General features: G+C 40.5%; 1 protein-coding gene across 1 annotated transcript; it reads left to right on the top strand.

The window, feature by feature from the left end:
• The first annotated feature begins 523 nt into the window (after positions 1-523).
• Positions 524-17,280, top strand: hao1 (hydroxyacid oxidase (glycolate oxidase) 1). The gene is made up of 8 exons (XM_031734320.2): positions 524-723; positions 1,363-1,514; positions 6,601-6,871; positions 6,978-7,150; positions 8,921-9,012; positions 10,934-11,092; positions 11,195-11,264; positions 16,175-17,280. Exons 1-8 carry the CDS (start codon positions 593-595, stop codon positions 16,240-16,242), a joined length of 1,116 nt encoding a protein of 371 aa, XP_031590180.2. The 5' UTR covers positions 524-592; the 3' UTR covers positions 16,243-17,280.
• Positions 17,281-17,711: the final 431 nt, after the last annotated feature.

Here is a 17,711-nt window from a genome sequence, read left to right as displayed (position 1 = left end):
AAAATTATCACAGCCAATAACTTTTATTACTTCCTTTATGATTTACTAAGTTATAAATCATTTGACGGGGGTCATAAATCACTAGTTTGACACAAAGTTTTTCATGAAAACATCATCAGGTTCAAAGTTCACAGAAGGCACATAAAGGTTCAAAGTTCATAGGCAGTCAGCACTAGACTTGGCAACACTCTAATCTGGCAACACACAGGCCCAGATGGTGTGGAATCCTCACAGCTACAGTCTTATCTTGTGTAAACAGAGCAAAGTAGAAACTCCTCTGAGTTTAATTCATTTAGGATTTATTTCTATAGGACAGAGTCACAACAACACTCGACCCCAACAATAAAACATTAAAAGCACAGGAAGGACAAACTGGGCTTTAATAGGAAGAAACCTTCTGCACAATCAGGCTCAGGGAGGCGTCATGTCTGATGTCATCAATAAGGCATAGGTAAAGCATAGGGAGACAGGACGGGAACAGGCTCTCAGCTTGTGAAACCTCTGGCAGGTTAATGATTAAACTAGTTCTGTTTATTGCAAATCACAGAGAGGTTGCAGTTTTCAGTTTTCTGGTAGTTCGAAGTGAAAAACAATGCAGCGTGTTTGTGTGTCGGACTTTGAGGAGGAAGCCAGGAAAGTTCTTCCTAAAGCTGTGTATGACTACTACCGCTCAGGAGCCGATGAGCAAAAGACACTAGCTGACAATGTGGCTGCCTTCAACAGGTAAAACACAGACGTGTGGAGGTCACTGTTGTTGTGATGTGGCAATATAAAAATACTGAACTGAGCATTCACAGTAAGAACTTCTACAAACAGTGTTGGAGCCTGAATCCAAAGCTGAAATGACACACAGCAGCTGCTCTGGACTCTGATGCTTGTCTTTTTATCATTTTACGTTATTTATGTGCTAACAGGCACGTTCATCCAGGTTTGATGTGTGATGAATTACACTATAGGGACATAAGTATCACACCTGTTTCTCTTTGGATCCAGGTGTTTTCTGTGCCATTTCCACAGGTGTATAAAATCCCGGACTTGGCCATACGGGCTGCCTTTACAAACACACTACTGCAAACTGCAGAGCTCCAAGCCTCCTGTGTGCTGGAAGCTTAGCAGCTTTCAACAGCTGTGTAATGTGTAATGCAGATAAATGTAACAGCCCAGTACTTTGTCTATATAGTGTGTATTGATGTGCTTCTGCCAAAGCTTTCAGCTGTAGAAATAAAAAAGTGTTTTCTTTTCAGAATCAGTCTGTCTCCGATTTTCAGTGGACATCAGAGTCTGAATGAATCTTTGTAAGGAAAAAGAAGCTGCAGAAGTGTAACTTAGAATGATCTCTTCCATTATTACACGTGTGTGTAGGTGGTATCTGGTTCCTCGAGTGCTGAGGGATGTGTCTACAGTGGATCTGTCTGTCTCAGTGCTGGGGGAGAAGCTCAGCATGCCGCTCTGCATCGCTGCCACAGCAATGCAGAGGATGGCTCATCCTGAAGGAGAGACAGCTACAGCAAAAGGTTAACACACACTAAAGACGCACGGACAAAACTGGGAACACAAAATGGAAAACAAATGTAACCTGGGGTAACAACGGTTTTCCAACCAGTTAAAATGGATGGATAAAATAAGTCGGGATCACAGATTGTCACAGTAGAGCTGTGCTATGTAGAGACAACATCAGTCAAAGTTCTAAAGTGGGCGGAGCCTGTGCAGGTGTCTGTAAGTTATGGTTCTTACTTAGCATCTTACTTAGAAGAGGAGCAATCATAAAAGAAGTCATGGTTTGTAAGTGGCAACGTTTCTGTTGGCTCAACAAACAATTACAAACACACAAACTGTGTGCAATCTGCTGCAGTGTGTCGCTCGCTAAAGGTGCAGCTGCTGGATTTCTCAGGAGGAGAAATGAGTGCAGATATCTGCAGGCAGAGACACAGAACGCAAAGACAGAGAGGAAGCTGAGAGGTTATATTTAAAGGGAAGAATTACTCAAGAACACTTGATAAACTGCATATTTAAAGATTTCATTAATGCTATAATTTTTCATCACAAATTGAATCTGTATATGGTGTGGTTTGATAAATTATGTATTTTCACATTGTGAAACATCCTACAAGTATAATTTGTTTCATCAAAGTGCTGGGCAGTTTGGTGCTGTGCTGAGGAGAATTCCTAGTAAAGCACCGTTAGGCTGTTCCTTATGGTCAGAGTTATGTTACGCAGTAGGTTACTTAGCATTTAAGATGATAATGCTTAGATTAACCCACTTAATTCAACCTTTCTACCGACTGTATACAGTATAAGGATGGTAGTGGGCTATCCCCAGTGGATAAAGATGGTACAAACAGCATACTGTAAAGGACAGCTTGTGAAACTTCTGCTTCTTTCTTGTTGGATTCAGTTTTGTAAATCCACAATGGTCAGCAAGTCACACCCTGCACAGCCTGTCCTGGAGCTCACGTTACACATTACTGCGAGTTGTGAGACACTAAACAGATCTCAGGCTCCCACTTTAACCCCTGACTGTTCACATTGTTCTGTGGAAGCAAAGTCGCCCTCTACACTGTAGGAAACAGACAACAGCTAAAAAGTTCTCATAACAGATTCAAGCCCAGTGAAATCATTCGAATTAGAATTTCGCTTCAAAGAGTGTTTGCCTTCTCATCCAATATTTTTATTTTATTGTTTTATTAGTCTATCACAGGGTTCAGTTATTTCCTCAGATTTTTTCTTTAGGACATACTCCAAACTATACTGAGATACTTTGGGAAACTTTGGGAATCACCTTGTTGGTGCAAAAAATATTGTTTTGTCTGTTAGACTGTGTTATCGTTGGCATTTGTCAAAGATTTATTCTGTGACCATCTGCCAGTAAAATTGCCTAAAGAAGCAAATTAAAAGTCTTTGCCAAGTTTAGTTCATCCTCTGAGTTAGGAGCCTTTTTTGTCCCTTTAGTTGTATTGGTGTCACGGTCTGTGTGGCAGACTGTGAGGATGAGAGGAAGGAAGACCCAAATGCTGGACTCTTTGATGCAACAGTGCGTTTATTTACAGGGCAGGAAAATAATAATAAATCCCCAGTGCGTTCCCGACTCCCGAGACATGTCCTCTTCCCAGTGTTAGTGTTCTTTGTCTCCGCTCCTCAGTGTCTGAGCACCCCGTGCTCGCTGCCCTCTCATCTCCACACTCCTCCTGGGGAATAACAAAGAGGCAGCTGTCAGAAACACCACAATGCAGCAGACCAACCTTAACTAACTGGCCAAGAGACTAACGTGAAGTCACGCAATGATCCAGCGTCAGAGAGAGCTCCACCTCACTCTTAAATAGCTCCTCTGACGAGGCTTGATCAGCTGCAGGTGTGTGATGGTCTTCACGTGTGGCCAACCACCTGGCAGGTTTGACCCAGGGTCCCTGACAATTGGTATATTTTCCTTTCAGGTTGCTTGCAAGTTGTCCTGTAATTTTTTGTTGCTGTTCAGTTTTGTAAATCATCCATTTAGTCCTTTTTTCTTTGTGCTGAGCTTCCTTAGGTGTGTCACCTCTTCCATAATGTAGATTTCCTCTACAATCTGTGTCCACTGGTCCAGGGTAGGAGGATCTTCTTTTCCAAATATCTGTCCTTTGTGTATTTTCTTCTAAGTTACACAGCTATGGTACCATACAGGTCATAGGAATCTTATAACAAAGTATTTTTAGTAATGAATCATACAACATCTTCCCCAAAATTCCACTTTTATCACATTACCAAAAACTGTGTGTGTGATCTGCCTCTAATTCCCCGCAGTCTCACAGGGTTGGCTCATGTTTAATTGTTTACGACTAACCTTTGGTCAATTGAAAAAGCGTATCAGATTTTTTCAGCTAAATTCCCTCCAGATCCATGAATTAGTGGACGTGAAGTGCATTCTGCACGTTTGACCCATCCTCATCAGTAATCTTTATATTAAATTCTAATTCCCATTTATTTTTCTTTTATATGTTTGAGTGTCTATTTGTTATCATTTTTTCATAGCCTGGATGTAATTCCAGGTATCTATAGAATTCTTTCCATCCAGGTTAGTTTTCTCTCACATTTTAGAAACTCTCTAGCTGTCCATCTTTCACCACTGTGGGCCCAACCTTGCTCCCGGGGTCGGGGAGGCTTGGTCCCAGCCACAGCTTCGGCCTCCAAGGAGGTCTACATCCTTTGCAGAGGAGTCCCAGCCTCAAGAGTTGTCTGTTAGCCATGTGCAACCAGAGCCTCTTCCAGAGCTTCCTGCATCCCCTAAGGTTTTGCCAAGGCCTCCAGCACCTTTGGAGTCACTCCAGCTGCCCGAGGGCCCAACACCATCAGAAACCATGGGTCCCACACCCCCAATTCATTGGTCCCACTCTGCCTGGCTCCAGAGCCCGAGGCAGGATGCAAGGGTTCTGTGCCATCAGGCCACAACTAAACCATCAGAGGTGGTCCATCACCTCCAATGACGACGATCTCCTGAGGGTATCTTTCATCATTGTCTGCTTTCAGAGAGTTCCTGTTTCTCATATCACTAGCCTCCAGAGAGTTCTAGTCCCCCATGTCACCTGCCTTCGGGGGCCTGGGGCCTCTAGGGCCATCCTGTCTCCTCTTGCATTGGTGCCAGTCCTCAGCAAACCTTCCAGAGGTGTTTGGTCTCCTCCATCAGCACTGGCTCCTGGCCAAGCCAGAAGAGGTGGATGCAGGTCAGGAGTTTGTGTGTGTGCGAGCAGAGTGATGGATGCAGAGGGCTTTTTGGGTGAGGTGGGTAGTGTAGATGTCCTGGAGGGAGGGAATATGTCTGTGAAGGTTCTCAGTCATCCAGGTCATCGTAGTCAAAGGAATTTGCAAAGAAAAGCGTCTGGACTTCTTTAAGTTGCTTGAAGACGTTTCACCTCTCATCCGAGAAGCTTCTTCAGTTCTAGGGTCAAATGGCCGAGAGTCCCAGATTTAAACCCAGTGGGAGTATCCCCCCAAAGAGGGACAAAGGACCCCCTGGTGATCCTCTAATCACATGAGCCAAGGTGTGGAAGCGGGTGTGGGACCTAATCAGCCAGGGTTTCGGGTGAGCTCATTGTGAAACCTGGCCCCACCTTGTCATGTGAATTCCTGAGGTCAGATGGCCCAGGATGTGAGTGGGCGTTAAGGCGTCTGGGGAGGGAACTCAAAACTGGATTATAGATGGCAGACGGTTGGTGTCGTAAGGGAGGGAGGGAGGGAAGAGAAGCATCCACGATCCTCTCCGGTGCTCTCACTACCTGTTGTAACTTTTTCTGGCAGGACCCAGTGCAGGAGCCACACCACACAGTGGTGCAACTGATGAGGATACTCTCAGCGGTGCCTCTGTAGAAGATGCTCATAATGGGGGTTGATGCTCTCGCTCTCCTCATTTTGTGGAGGAAGTAGAGTCGCTGTTGGGCTTTGCTGACCAGTGATGCTGTGTTTTCTCACCAGAAGAGATATTCTGAGATGTGCACACCCAGGAACTTGGTGGTGCTTACCCTCTCCACAGCAGCACCGTTGATGGTTAGTGGGGTGTGCAGGGTGTGAGTTCTCCTGAAGTCTATGATGATCTCCTTAGTCTTCTCCACATTCAGGGACAGGTTGTTGTTGCTGCACCACTCGGTCAGATGGTTAACCTCACTCCTGTAGTAGGTCTCATCGTTGTTGCTGATGTGACCTACCACAGTTGTGTCGTCTGCAAACTTGATGAAAAGGCTGGAGCTGTGTGATGGTGTGCAGTTGTGGGTCAGCATAACAGAGAGTGGTTTCCCAGCCAGCACATAGAGATGTTTTATATCCATTCCCTGACATTCATTTCAGGTCTTGACCTCTAGAACTATTTTTGGACTCTTGCTCCTTTGTTTTCTTTTGTTCTGTCCTCTAATCCAAGCTCCTGTGTATATCCCTTGGTCAGAAAATCAGCGGACTTTTCCCTCGTGTCTCTCGTTCCATTGCTCCCTAGTTGTAGGTTAGTTTTCAAGTTAATTTATTTTCCTTCTTTCATTTTTTGTGTCAGCCTAATAAACGGCTAGTCTTTAATTAAATTTACAGTGGCTTGCAAAAGTATTCGGCCCCCTTGAACTTTCCCACATTTTGTCACTTTACAGCCACAAACATGAATAAATTTTATTGGAATTCCAGGTGAAAGACCAATACAAAGTGGTGTACACGTGAGAAGTGGAACGAAAATCATACATGATTCCAAACATTTTTTACAAATATATAACTGAAAAGTTTGTTCTTTATTGTTCTTTATTGTTCTTTATTGTTCTTTCTCACAATTGTTCTTTATTGTGATTTTGTTGAGGCCATAGAAATCTATACAAAGGTTTCTTTGTCTCTTTTCAACAAAGAAAAAAACATCACCAATAGGAGAGGAAAGGGGCGGATTATACTGGAAGCTAGAGAGTGAGTGCAATATTTCTCCATAGCTACTCATTTGGGTTCGGTTAAGTTGTAGAGATGACTAGTACCTAATTATTAGGTAGGTGAGGAAGATCTTTACTGAATACTTGAGTTGGCTTAGTTAGGTTAAAGTATTATCATAACCACCTTTGAAACTTCTTTGGAAAAGACCACTGTCACCAGTAATATAACATTTCTTCACAGCATGCAAAGCAATGGGAACTGGGATGATGCTGAGTTCCTGGGCAACCTCAACAATAGAGGAAGTGATGTCAGCAATCACTACTTCACTGGGCAGTGGTGGTGTCCTCTGGCTGCAGCTCTACATCTATAAAGACAGAGAGCTCACGCTGTCGTTGGTGCGCCGGGCCGAGAAGGCGGGCTACAAAGCCATCTTTGTTACCGTGGATACACCATACCTAGGGAAGCGATTGGATGATGTGCGCAACCGCTTTAAGATGCCCCCACACCTGAGGTAGGGAAACAAAAAGAACAGGCTGTGTAATTACACCATGTTCCTTTGTAGCATCCAACTCTTAACTCTTCTTTCTCTCTGTGTCTTTGTGCATGTGTGATTCCAGCATGGCTAACTTCTCAACAGCCTCCCTGGCTTTCTCTGAGGGAGACTACGGCAATGACAGTGGCCTGGCTGTTTATGTTGCAAACGCCATAGACCCTTCTATCTGTTGGGATGACATCATGTGGCTGAAAAAACACACACGTCTCCCTGTGATTGTAAAAGGAGTATTAAATGGTAGATGGACACACACACACACACACACACACACACATAAACATACAGGTACAGACAGATCGAAGTGAGGAAAGAGAACAACAACAGTGTTGGAGGCTTGGGGATCATGACAGTCTCACTATCTCACTCATATATTCACCATATTACCAAAACTGTTCACTCATCCACCCAGGTGTTCCAGTCACTTCCATGGCCACATAGAATCAGGTACCTGGGAATGTAGGCTGCTGCTACAAACAGTTGTGAAAGAATGGGTCACTCTCAGCTCAGTTTCCATGGCCAAGCAGCTGCATCTAAGCCTTACATGACCAAGTGCAGAGCGCTGGATGCAGTGTTGTGAGGCACTCCACCACTAGACTGTCGAACAGTGCAGACATGTCCTCTGAAGTGACGCGTCATGCTTGTCCGTCTGGCAATTCCATGGACAGTCTGGATGTGGTCAGGAGACTTGTCTGACTACACTGTGCTGACGTTAGATTCTGGTGTGGGGTTCTTTTTCAGGAGCTGGCTCAGCCCTTTAGTTACAGTTAAAGGAACTCATGCTTCAGCATATCTAGAACATACCTAGAACTATGTGACAACAGTGTGGGGATGCAAAATAAAATGGTTTTTGGAGTCTTTACAGGTCTTAGCAAAAAATCAGACTGTTACAGCTCATTTAAAATGCTGGAGCTGTATTATCAACCAACTAAATGGACGATGTTGAGAACATTGGTCCTGTTGTCAGATCTATACGTTACAAAGGACGTATTTTAAAACTCTTCTACTGGTTTACAAAGAACTAAATGGACATGGACTGAATTAGCTTTATACTAAAACAGCGGTCTCCAACCTTTTTTGAGCCATGGACCGGTTTAATGTCAGACAATATTTTCACGGACCGGCCTTTAAGGTGTGGAGGATAAATGACCAAACGACTCACGGACCGGTACTGGTCCATGGCCCAGGGGTTGGGGACCGCTGAACTAAGGCATCGGTTGTAACTTACACTATGTACTGAATTTGCAGTAACAGACCTTCAGAATATCCCCCAATCAAGAAAAAAACAAAGAAAAAACATTTAGTAGTTCTTTTTGTCCTCAACTGTGGAACAAACTTTCTGAAAAACTGAAATAACCTGAGTTCTATTTCATTTAAATGAGAGCTCAAAACATTTTATTATTGGAAGTAGCTTATTAATGAACCACATCTGCAAACTCTTTAACATTTGATTCCATTTAATTTCTAGTGGGTGGTCCCTCATGTTCACCTATTGTTTTCGTAATAAACGGTTTTGACATGACTTTTACCAAAGTTGTTGCAGAAATAACCTCTAATCTCTAATAAATATATGTTACTGCACATCTGCAAACACAGAAAACAACTCTGCCAATGAGAAGCAAAAAAGAAAGAAGACTATTCTATTTCTAATATTAGTTTTGTACAGTTTATATCATGACCTGTATACATGTATCTTTATACTCCTTTCTATCCCTCTGAGTTGGCTTGTCTGGATAGTTGTATCCAAATAAATTTGACTTAAGATGCTATTTAAGTAGACTTTAAAGCGTCCAGTGCTGCACACATCAGTGGTTATATTTTGGCAGTGTTAGGCAAATGAAAGAAAGTCTTAGATATTTGGTAAGGTACATACACACTGGTTCCTCACAGGTGTACTAGGAAAATAATGCTATCAAGAGTAACTGTATTCAGATACAGAATATGCTCATCATACAGTTCGTTTTTATTGGCCACAAACCCTGACCTTATTTGCCTGATTTTGTGTGTCAGGCGAGGATGCTGCCAAGGCTGTGAACTGTGGTGTCAGTGGCATCCTGGTGTCCAATCACGGAGCTCGGCAACTGGACGGGGTTTCTGCCACGGTCTGTGTGTGTGTGTGTGTCTGTGCATGGAGTGCAATCCAACTCTGACAACTACAAGTTTTCATTAAACAGTCTTAAATGTTTGATCTTATAATAATAATAATAATAATAATATTAATAATAATAATAATAATTGTAAAAAGTTGAATCTTATCTTTTTCTACTCAGTGCGTCCATCCAGTAAAAGTAGTTTCACAGATGTATGAGGTGATGAGATGATTGTTTTGGATAAAACTGGGGCTGCTGAAGAAGGACCTGACTGCTGAACCCAGGCCTGTCTCAAATATATTTAAATATGAAATCTTATCTACTTTTCTTAAGTCTTTCATTTCCTACTCTGTGTGCAGTGTTATGGTGCCTGGGTCTTGGAGCATCAGTTTTGAGTTTGAGTTCATGTTTCCTTTTGGTTTTGGAAGTGATTTGTCTTTGAGGGCTTTTTTCTAAGTGGTTGTAGTTATTATTTGCTGCCTCTGTTGTGGCCTTGCTTATAAAGTTCAGAACTGCATGTAGGCCATTCCATCATTTCCACTCCAATATTCTGGAGGTAGTCTTTAATAAAAACCCACTCTGTGGGCACAAGCGTGATTGGAGTTTGGTTCCAGACTATGGAGATATAGGATTGTCATTGGCTGCAGAATCTCATCTTAATATTGCTCTGCATAGACACTGCCTCCTAACAAGGAGAGATTTTTGTCTAAAGTGGTCAGACAACAACCTTATTGTTAAACTGGCAAGGTACAGCTTGGTTAGGTTAGGCTTAATTTATTCTGCTGTGGTCTGTAGTAATAATACAAACAACTAAACAATCAGTACAGGAAGCAAGTGACACATATTCTATACACAAACATAATCCTAGAACTAAGATTACAGAACAGAACTGTATTCAGCAATCAAATGTATCAGTAACATAAACCTCACAGGAGGGTTAAAACTAGCATAAATTAGCTTAGTAGCATGAATGGTGCCTTAGCACAAGATTAGTGTATACACAAGTGAACAAATACACATGGTAACACTAATACATAAAGTGCAAGTGTGCAAAAATTGCAACAAAAACAAAACAAAGATGGTGCAACAGCAGACAGAACAGAACAATGCAGGCACAAGAAGACAGTGCAACAATGGGTTGTGCAAAAAGTAATTTGATGTATGAGGGGGGGTATGAGAGGATTGAAGTCCTCTGCTCAACCCATCGATGTATTTTCTTTAAAAATGTGGCAACATTTAAGAGGAAATAAATCTTACTGTTGGAAAGACTATTTATTGCCAGGAAACATGGCTGCAACAAATAATCATCCAAACACAGATTTCCTTACTATTTGTTATTTAGTTTGTAATTTGTGTCGTGTACTTTTGGTTTTCCTCTGGATTGGAGTCAATTTGTCTTTTATTCTAGCTGATATCTGGTTTACTGTTTGTGAAGTTGTTGCTTTAGGTTAATTCTTTGTTTAGTTGATAAGTCTTTATTTTTTTTTTATCAAGTTTCATTGAATTCTTGTCGGAATTCTCAGTATTTGCTAACTTTAGTTCCTGTAGACATTTAGTTTCCTTTGTGTTCAACACTAGTGTTATTTCTTGACTTGTACAAAATGTTAAACATCTACACCGGGGTGCCCAATCCTAGTCCTCGAGAGCTACCGTCCTGCAGCTTTTAGATTCATCCTTGTTCCAACACACCTGAATCAAATGAATGTCTTGTTATCAGGCCTTTGCCAAACTTGATGACATGCTGAAGAGGTCATCAAACCATTTGATTCAGCTGTGTTGGAGTAGGGATGCATCTAAAAGCTGCAGGACAGTAGCTCTCGAGGACTAGGATTGGGCACCCCTGATCTACACCATTCATTTGGAACATTGATACATTAGAATTTGAGGATAGGATTTGAGTTAATAATTATCACTGTGTGTTTTGTGTGTGTAGCTAGATGCCTTGGAGGAGGTGGTGAGGGCAGTGCAGGGTCGATGTGAAGTCTACATGGATGGAGGAGTGAGACGCGGGACAGACATCCTAAAGGCCTTAGCTCTGGGAGCAAAGGCTGTTTTCATTGGTCGACCTGTGCTGTGGGGCCTTGCCTGTCAGGTGAAGCACTTCAGTGGCTTTTTCCCCACCATCACATTTTTGGGCTCCAAAATAAAGATGGTTATTTATAAAAACATCACCTTGTTTCCTATGTCTGCCCAGGGGGAACAAGGAGTTATTGAACTTCTGGAACTTCTGAAAGATGAACTGCGATTGGCTATGGCCCTGTCAGGTAACAAGAACACAGGAAATATCACCTATAAACTATTTTTGCAAACCTGTTGAATATAAACACAAATGTGGACCAAAAAAAGCACCTTGTGTAAGTTAAAGTGAAGACTAAGGTTAAGGTTTGGTTTCAGAAAGCAGTAATTTATCTTAATTTGTTAAATAGGAATTATATGTTATTTCATTTATGTGAACCATATTTTTAGATATTTATTCACGGCCACTTCATTAGGTATAACTGTTCGACTCCTCAATAATGCAACATCCATGAAATGCCCTGTTGATGTCAGAGGAGAATTGCCAGACTGCTTAAAGCTCATTGGAAGTATATTAGCTATATTAAGAAAAATAACCACCCGTTACAACCAAGGTGTGCAGAAGAGCATCTATCAAGCACATTGGGTTGCAACAGCAAAAGACCATGCCAAGTAGCTAAGAACAGATGGTCGAGCTACAGTTCACATGAGTTCACCATGTGAATTGTAGAAGATTGGAAACAATGTTGCCTGGTCCGATGCCAGTATTCCTTCAGCTCGAGTCCACTACCACAGGCTTATGAGTTTGAGATTTCTGCACAGGATCTTAGCTTTTCATAGGACTGCACACATCTGGACAGAAACCTCTGATGTTGTGCTTGGAATCTGCTGGAGTTAAAGCTCCTATTGCTCCCATTACTGCTTGGATTGCTTTGGACTGTACACATCTGCTCCAGTTCTGCCTTCTGCTCCCAGTGTGCTCCTCCTTTCTCTTGCTGTCCCCTGGGATTACTACAACTGATCTTCTGCTTCTTGTTACCCACCATTATATCTGGATGGTTGACCAGCAGTTCCTTGTCTGTCTAGAGCTTGTAGTCCCAAGGACCTAAGCCTGTTATTGTTAACCTGCCTCTGTGCACCTGTTGTTTGGTGCCATGATCAGAGCCTTTGTGCATCTGGATTCTGAAATCCCCTGGAAGGATTTCTTTTTTTAACCATTTCCTCTCTGTCAGCAGTAGCATGGACTGGGCTTTCTGTTATAGGGTCAATATGAACAGCAGCAAAACTCAGACACATCTTTTAACTGCATCCCTGCCACAGCTAAAGCCACTTTTCTATTAGTACTTATCCCCAAACAAATTACTGCTCAGGTTGTTAAATTAAAAACAGATCTGAAACCAAAACAATCAGAAAAGATTGGTTCAAAGACAATGCTAGCAACGAGCCTGAAACCAAGAAGATGGAAGAAGTTAATGCTAGCGGTCAACCTTAATGCATGTTAAATCATCCAGGTAAAGAAATCTCAAAAAGTTGATTCTGTTCATCTGGACGTTTTGTGGGAGAAACGTTTCGTCATCATCCAGGTGACTTCTTCAGTCTCAGCTGACTGCAGGTTTCCCCAACCTTATAAACAGTACCTTAGCTACTAACTTAACAAGTGGTGCTAGTTTCAGTTATCGTACTTGAGGTCAGTTTCTTGATCATTAATATGCAAATTGTCATGACCATTCATCAACAACCACTGATCAAAGATCATTGATCAATGACCATCGATCAATGGCCATGAGTACCATTCACAGAGAGTTGGGGAATGGCTGCAATCACAGCATTGTAAGATGGCGAAGGATGTATCCTTACACCCCCCGTCCTCAATTCAGAAATCAGAGGTCTTTCCCTTTTCACGTAAATGGCCTCCGACTTCCTCCTCAGACCAGCGTTCCTCCCTGAGGAACCTCCCTGAATGGTACTCATGGCCATTGATCGATGGTCACTGATCAGTGGTTTTTGACAAATGGTCATGAGAATTTGCATATTAACAATCATGAAACTGACCTCCCAGCCCATTGTTCATCAGTGGTGCTCATTTCAGTCAAATGTACTGTTTATAAGACTGGGGAAACCTCCAGTCAGCTGAGACTGAAGAAGTCACCTGAAAAAGTGCCGAAACGTTTCTCCCACTGAAAACGTCCAGATGAACAGAATCAACCCCAATTCAGTCACTGAAATTGAACTTTAATACTCAACTACGGGAAGTTATAACATCGCATCAAGAAATAAAGGATGTAATTGGAGCGTTTTCCACTACAGTTGAGAGAAAGGCAGTTAGGGTTTAGATACTAATGGCATAAACTGAATGAGTAGTAACTCCAATCTTGAACCAATCTCCTGGAATGTAAGAGGCCTTAGGAAATTTATCAAACTAAAAACTGTTATGAAAAGACTCAAACAGTATCACTCAAAAGTAGTCTTTATTCAAGGAACACACTTACTTGTGAGTGAAATTACTAAGGAAAACATGGCCAAGTCAGCTGTTTTCTAGCACCTTCTCATCACATGCTGTGGGAGTAGCAATACTTATTTAAAACAAAACCAAATCTTAGACCCCACAGGGAGATTCATCATAATACAAAGCTCACTGATGAACCTGACTTTAGTTAATCTGTATGGTCCCCCAGTCTTTACAACAGTTTGTTCCTTTCTATTGCAGCTCTTTGTGGTGACAGGTTCAGACTCTTCTCATCTGAAAAGCAGACAGGTTATACGACATTTCATGTCCAAACTAAACTTAAAAGATATATGGAGACTAGAAAACATTCTAGTCGTTCAACCAGTCACAATAGCTGCAGTCCTATAGGTTACTTCCTTAATTAGAACTCTCTTGTCCCCAGAATTAACAGTTGTTCTTATAAGAGTTCTCCTATCTGACTACTCCATTAATCACACTTAATTATTCAGCTGCTACTTTTAGTTGTAGCCCATCTGGCACATAAAACCAAGCCTTTGGTGAACATAAAATCATTACTGAATGAGAGGACAATACATGAACTGCAGATGAAAACATTACAGATCCTCACTGAATAAATGAACACTTTGTGAAGAAGCCCAAACTGAGTTAGATTCTTCGTTATTAATGAGTGGTCTAAGGTGCTTGGACAGAAATCAGTAAGTGAACTTTCAAATGCAACAGAGAAGTTAAACACAGGAAAAACACCCAGCACAGAAGGAATCCCTTTAGACCTTTAAAAAATATTTAAAGTGTTATATGTTACTGGAAAGTTACACTTCAAGAGAACCACCCCATTCAATGTGTACATGCCAAGGCTGGACCCTCGCCCCTCATATCTCTGACAACAGAATAAACAAATTAAGTCCAAAATTTCATTATATGTCTATGACAGTGGACATTGTCCAAATTAAAGTGTTTAACTCCCCAGGTGCTCATTTGGCAACACCTCTGGCTATAAATTTTTCTTTTTTTGTAAATATTTCAAAAGAATGAACCACCTATTTAAACAATGTTTCAAGTTGCCAAAGACAGCCTTACCTATCTGTTGTTAAAATGACTCTAAAAACAGATGAATTGTGCAAACTACATGCCAATGATGAACTGTTGTGGAATCAATCATTAGATGTTCTATGCTGCCAATGTCTATGACTAAATGCATACACAAGGATGCAAGGATAAACACAATCTTCAATAAATGTATTTTAAATAAAAGACAACCCAGATTAGGCCCATCTTTACTATATCTCGATCTATCTCGAGTGCTCCTGCTGGTGGGTTGCTCAGGTCTCTGCTGCCTCCTGCTGGTTTTCACCAACAATCTTATCTTGGGAATATTTGGAAAAAACAAGTACCACCCCCTTATCAGTTCATCCTTGTATTCAGCTAAATATAAAAATGCGCGCGCACACACACACACACACACACACACACACACACACACACACACTTTCCCAGATCTCTCTAATGTGAACACAGTAGGAAAGATTTGGTTTTTAAAATATGGTCCATCAGAGGTTCATGGCTGTCTGTGCGGTTCAAATCCATAACTTTGACGAAAACTTGTTTTTTTTTTTTTTTTTTAATGTACAGAGACACGTGAGGATGAACAAACAAAACTGTACTCATTTAATTTTATATAGATGTATTTTTGTTGTTTTTATGAAAACTCAAGGAACCCACATCTCCATGACTGTTTAATAAAAAGGTAATAAATGGAGATGTTGATGTTAATCTCCAGAAGAGGACAGCTTATTACTGCAGCCATGTTATCTGAGGCCTCTCTAAAGGATTTTTTTTTTTTTAAAAAATGTATATCTATCCATAGTGTGTATGTTTCTGTGCATTTTGTTTAAAACATCTAAAGGCATTAAACACATTTTTGGAAAAAAAAAAAATCTCAAAACAGTAGCATGGAGTTCCAGATGAAGACTCTCAGTGGCTCTGTCTCTACACCATGGATAAGATATTTTCTTGACCTTCAGCCAAGTTCAAACATGAATATGCAGCTCTGATTGTTCTGATTGCAGAGCTCTGTGATCAGCATGTGTTGATGATGCAGCTCAATTTGAAATAGGTGTTTGTTTGTTTGTTTATTAAGAAGCTTTAACATTTGTTTTATTATGTGGGTCCGCTTTGCTAGTTTTTCATTACATGTGCCTTTTATTTCATTAATGTATGTTGATGTTATCTTTTTTATTTCAGGATTTTGACACCATGTAATTTTCCAAACTAAAGAATCCACAAAAAACATAATGAAGTATTAAGTGAAACATTCCCACTGCCCAGTCCTTAAATATTTTAAAGCTTGGAGACTTTCTCTCGGTCAGCATCAGAATATGACTTCAATTAGTCTCTTTTTCTGCTGGGAATGAGAGATATAAGATGGAATATGAAAACAAACTGATTAGAAATGTATTATTAACAGAACTAAAATGTCAAAGTCAACGACTGTGATATGTTGTTAAAAGTGGAGAAATTATTCTAGAATGTTTGGTTCCTCCAATCTTGAATATACAAGACGGAGTAAACTATTTTATTGTATCAATAAACCCGACTGAGTCTTGTTACATTTACTTCAGTCCAGATTTCAGACTTTGTTGTTGTAAATTGTCTGTAGTGATGACAAACAATGTTTTGTGTGTTTGTGTCCAGGTTGTCGTTCAGTTTCTGAAGTAAGCAGGTCCCTGGTCAGGAGAATGGAATTCACCTCGAGGATGTGAGAGAACTGAAGAATACACTAATCATACTTGTATGAATCACTAAATGAATTCTTGATGTCAAAACAAAGTGCTATGGTTCCTGTTAAAAGGTAATGTTTTTAAAGTGGTGCCTTTGACTAGAGCATGTGAAAACTGATACAAAATACAGGGCCATAAATCTTTGGACAGTCTCCCATAAGACGAGCCCTGGAGCTGATTGTGAGTAATGAACTTGTATTTAATATCTTTAACTGAAACTCTGAATACTGAGATTGAATCTAACTGTGAATTGTTAATATAAATAACACATTCGAATCACATCACATCTAGCCCAGTCAAAAACACTTAAGGATGAAGCTGTTTCATTAGCAAAGTCGAAAATCAAGAGAGACTTCACGAATGAGGGTTTATAACATGGTGCAAAATGTTATTGCTAATTAATCTTAACAGTAATCTCTGTCTGCACGTCTGGACTGTGGGAATGAGCAAGAGCAAATCAACACAGGCACAGAGAGAATATGCAAACTCTACACAGAAGGTTCAAAGCAGAAACTCTCTTGTTGTGAGCTATGACGAACATGCAGCAAAGTTCACTCTCTTCATAACACTTGATGTAAAAACAAGAAACTGTATTTGCTTTGGAGTACAAAAAGTTGCTCCTTGTAATGAAATGTTAAGAAAAACATTAGAAATATGCTGTCTTTGAATTTTCTTTAAGCTACGACTGGATTCTTCTGAAGACAAGTTAGACACAAAATATAAAAGCCCTTAAGCAGGAAAACTGCTAGAAGACAAATTACTTCATTCATGCAATCTAACATTCGATCATTCGGTAGTTAGTGCTGACCTGTATGTGTAAACTTCCCATCCTGAATTCCTATTCCGATTCCTGAACCTATCCCTAAATGATGACATGGACTGAAATGGTGATGTCTGCACTAAAGTGTACGAGTCCAACCTAACTGTAGTTATGAATTTTTTTGTACTTGTGCCAATTGTCATTATTGTATATTGATATTTTCCTGAATAAATTGAAACTTAATAAATAATATGCTCATACAGACTTGCTCTGTCTCTGACACACTCGTACAAAAACACTTTAACAAATATGTTTCAATACGGACTTATAGCTACTGTGCCACCTCTGAGTAATGAGTTGCATTACCTTTTAGATTGTTTGTTTGTTTTTTCTTTTGTATATATCTCTTAGGTTGCTTCAGCAGTTGGCATTCAGTCATTCAGTACCCCCTAAGATAGAGACATCAATAAGTTTCGACCACACCTAATACCCTTGTATTTAAACTGTGAATTTGAACCAGTGATCCTTTTTTAAAATAATAATACTAATAATAATACATTTTATTTATAGGCGCCTTTCAGACCCTCAAGGTCACCTTACAGTAGCACATAAACAATACCATAAAAAACATTAAAAAAGATGTATATATAGCAAACATGGTAGATAAAATTTAGACATAAACAATCATAAA

The sequence above is a fragment of the Oreochromis aureus genome, linkage group 4, assembly GCF_013358895.1.
Source record: "Oreochromis aureus strain Israel breed Guangdong linkage group 4, ZZ_aureus, whole genome shotgun sequence".
NCBI lineage: Eukaryota > Metazoa > Chordata > Actinopteri > Cichliformes > Cichlidae > Oreochromis > Oreochromis aureus.
Note: the sequence above shows the minus strand (reverse complement) of the source record. Positions and strands in the feature narration are given on the sequence as shown.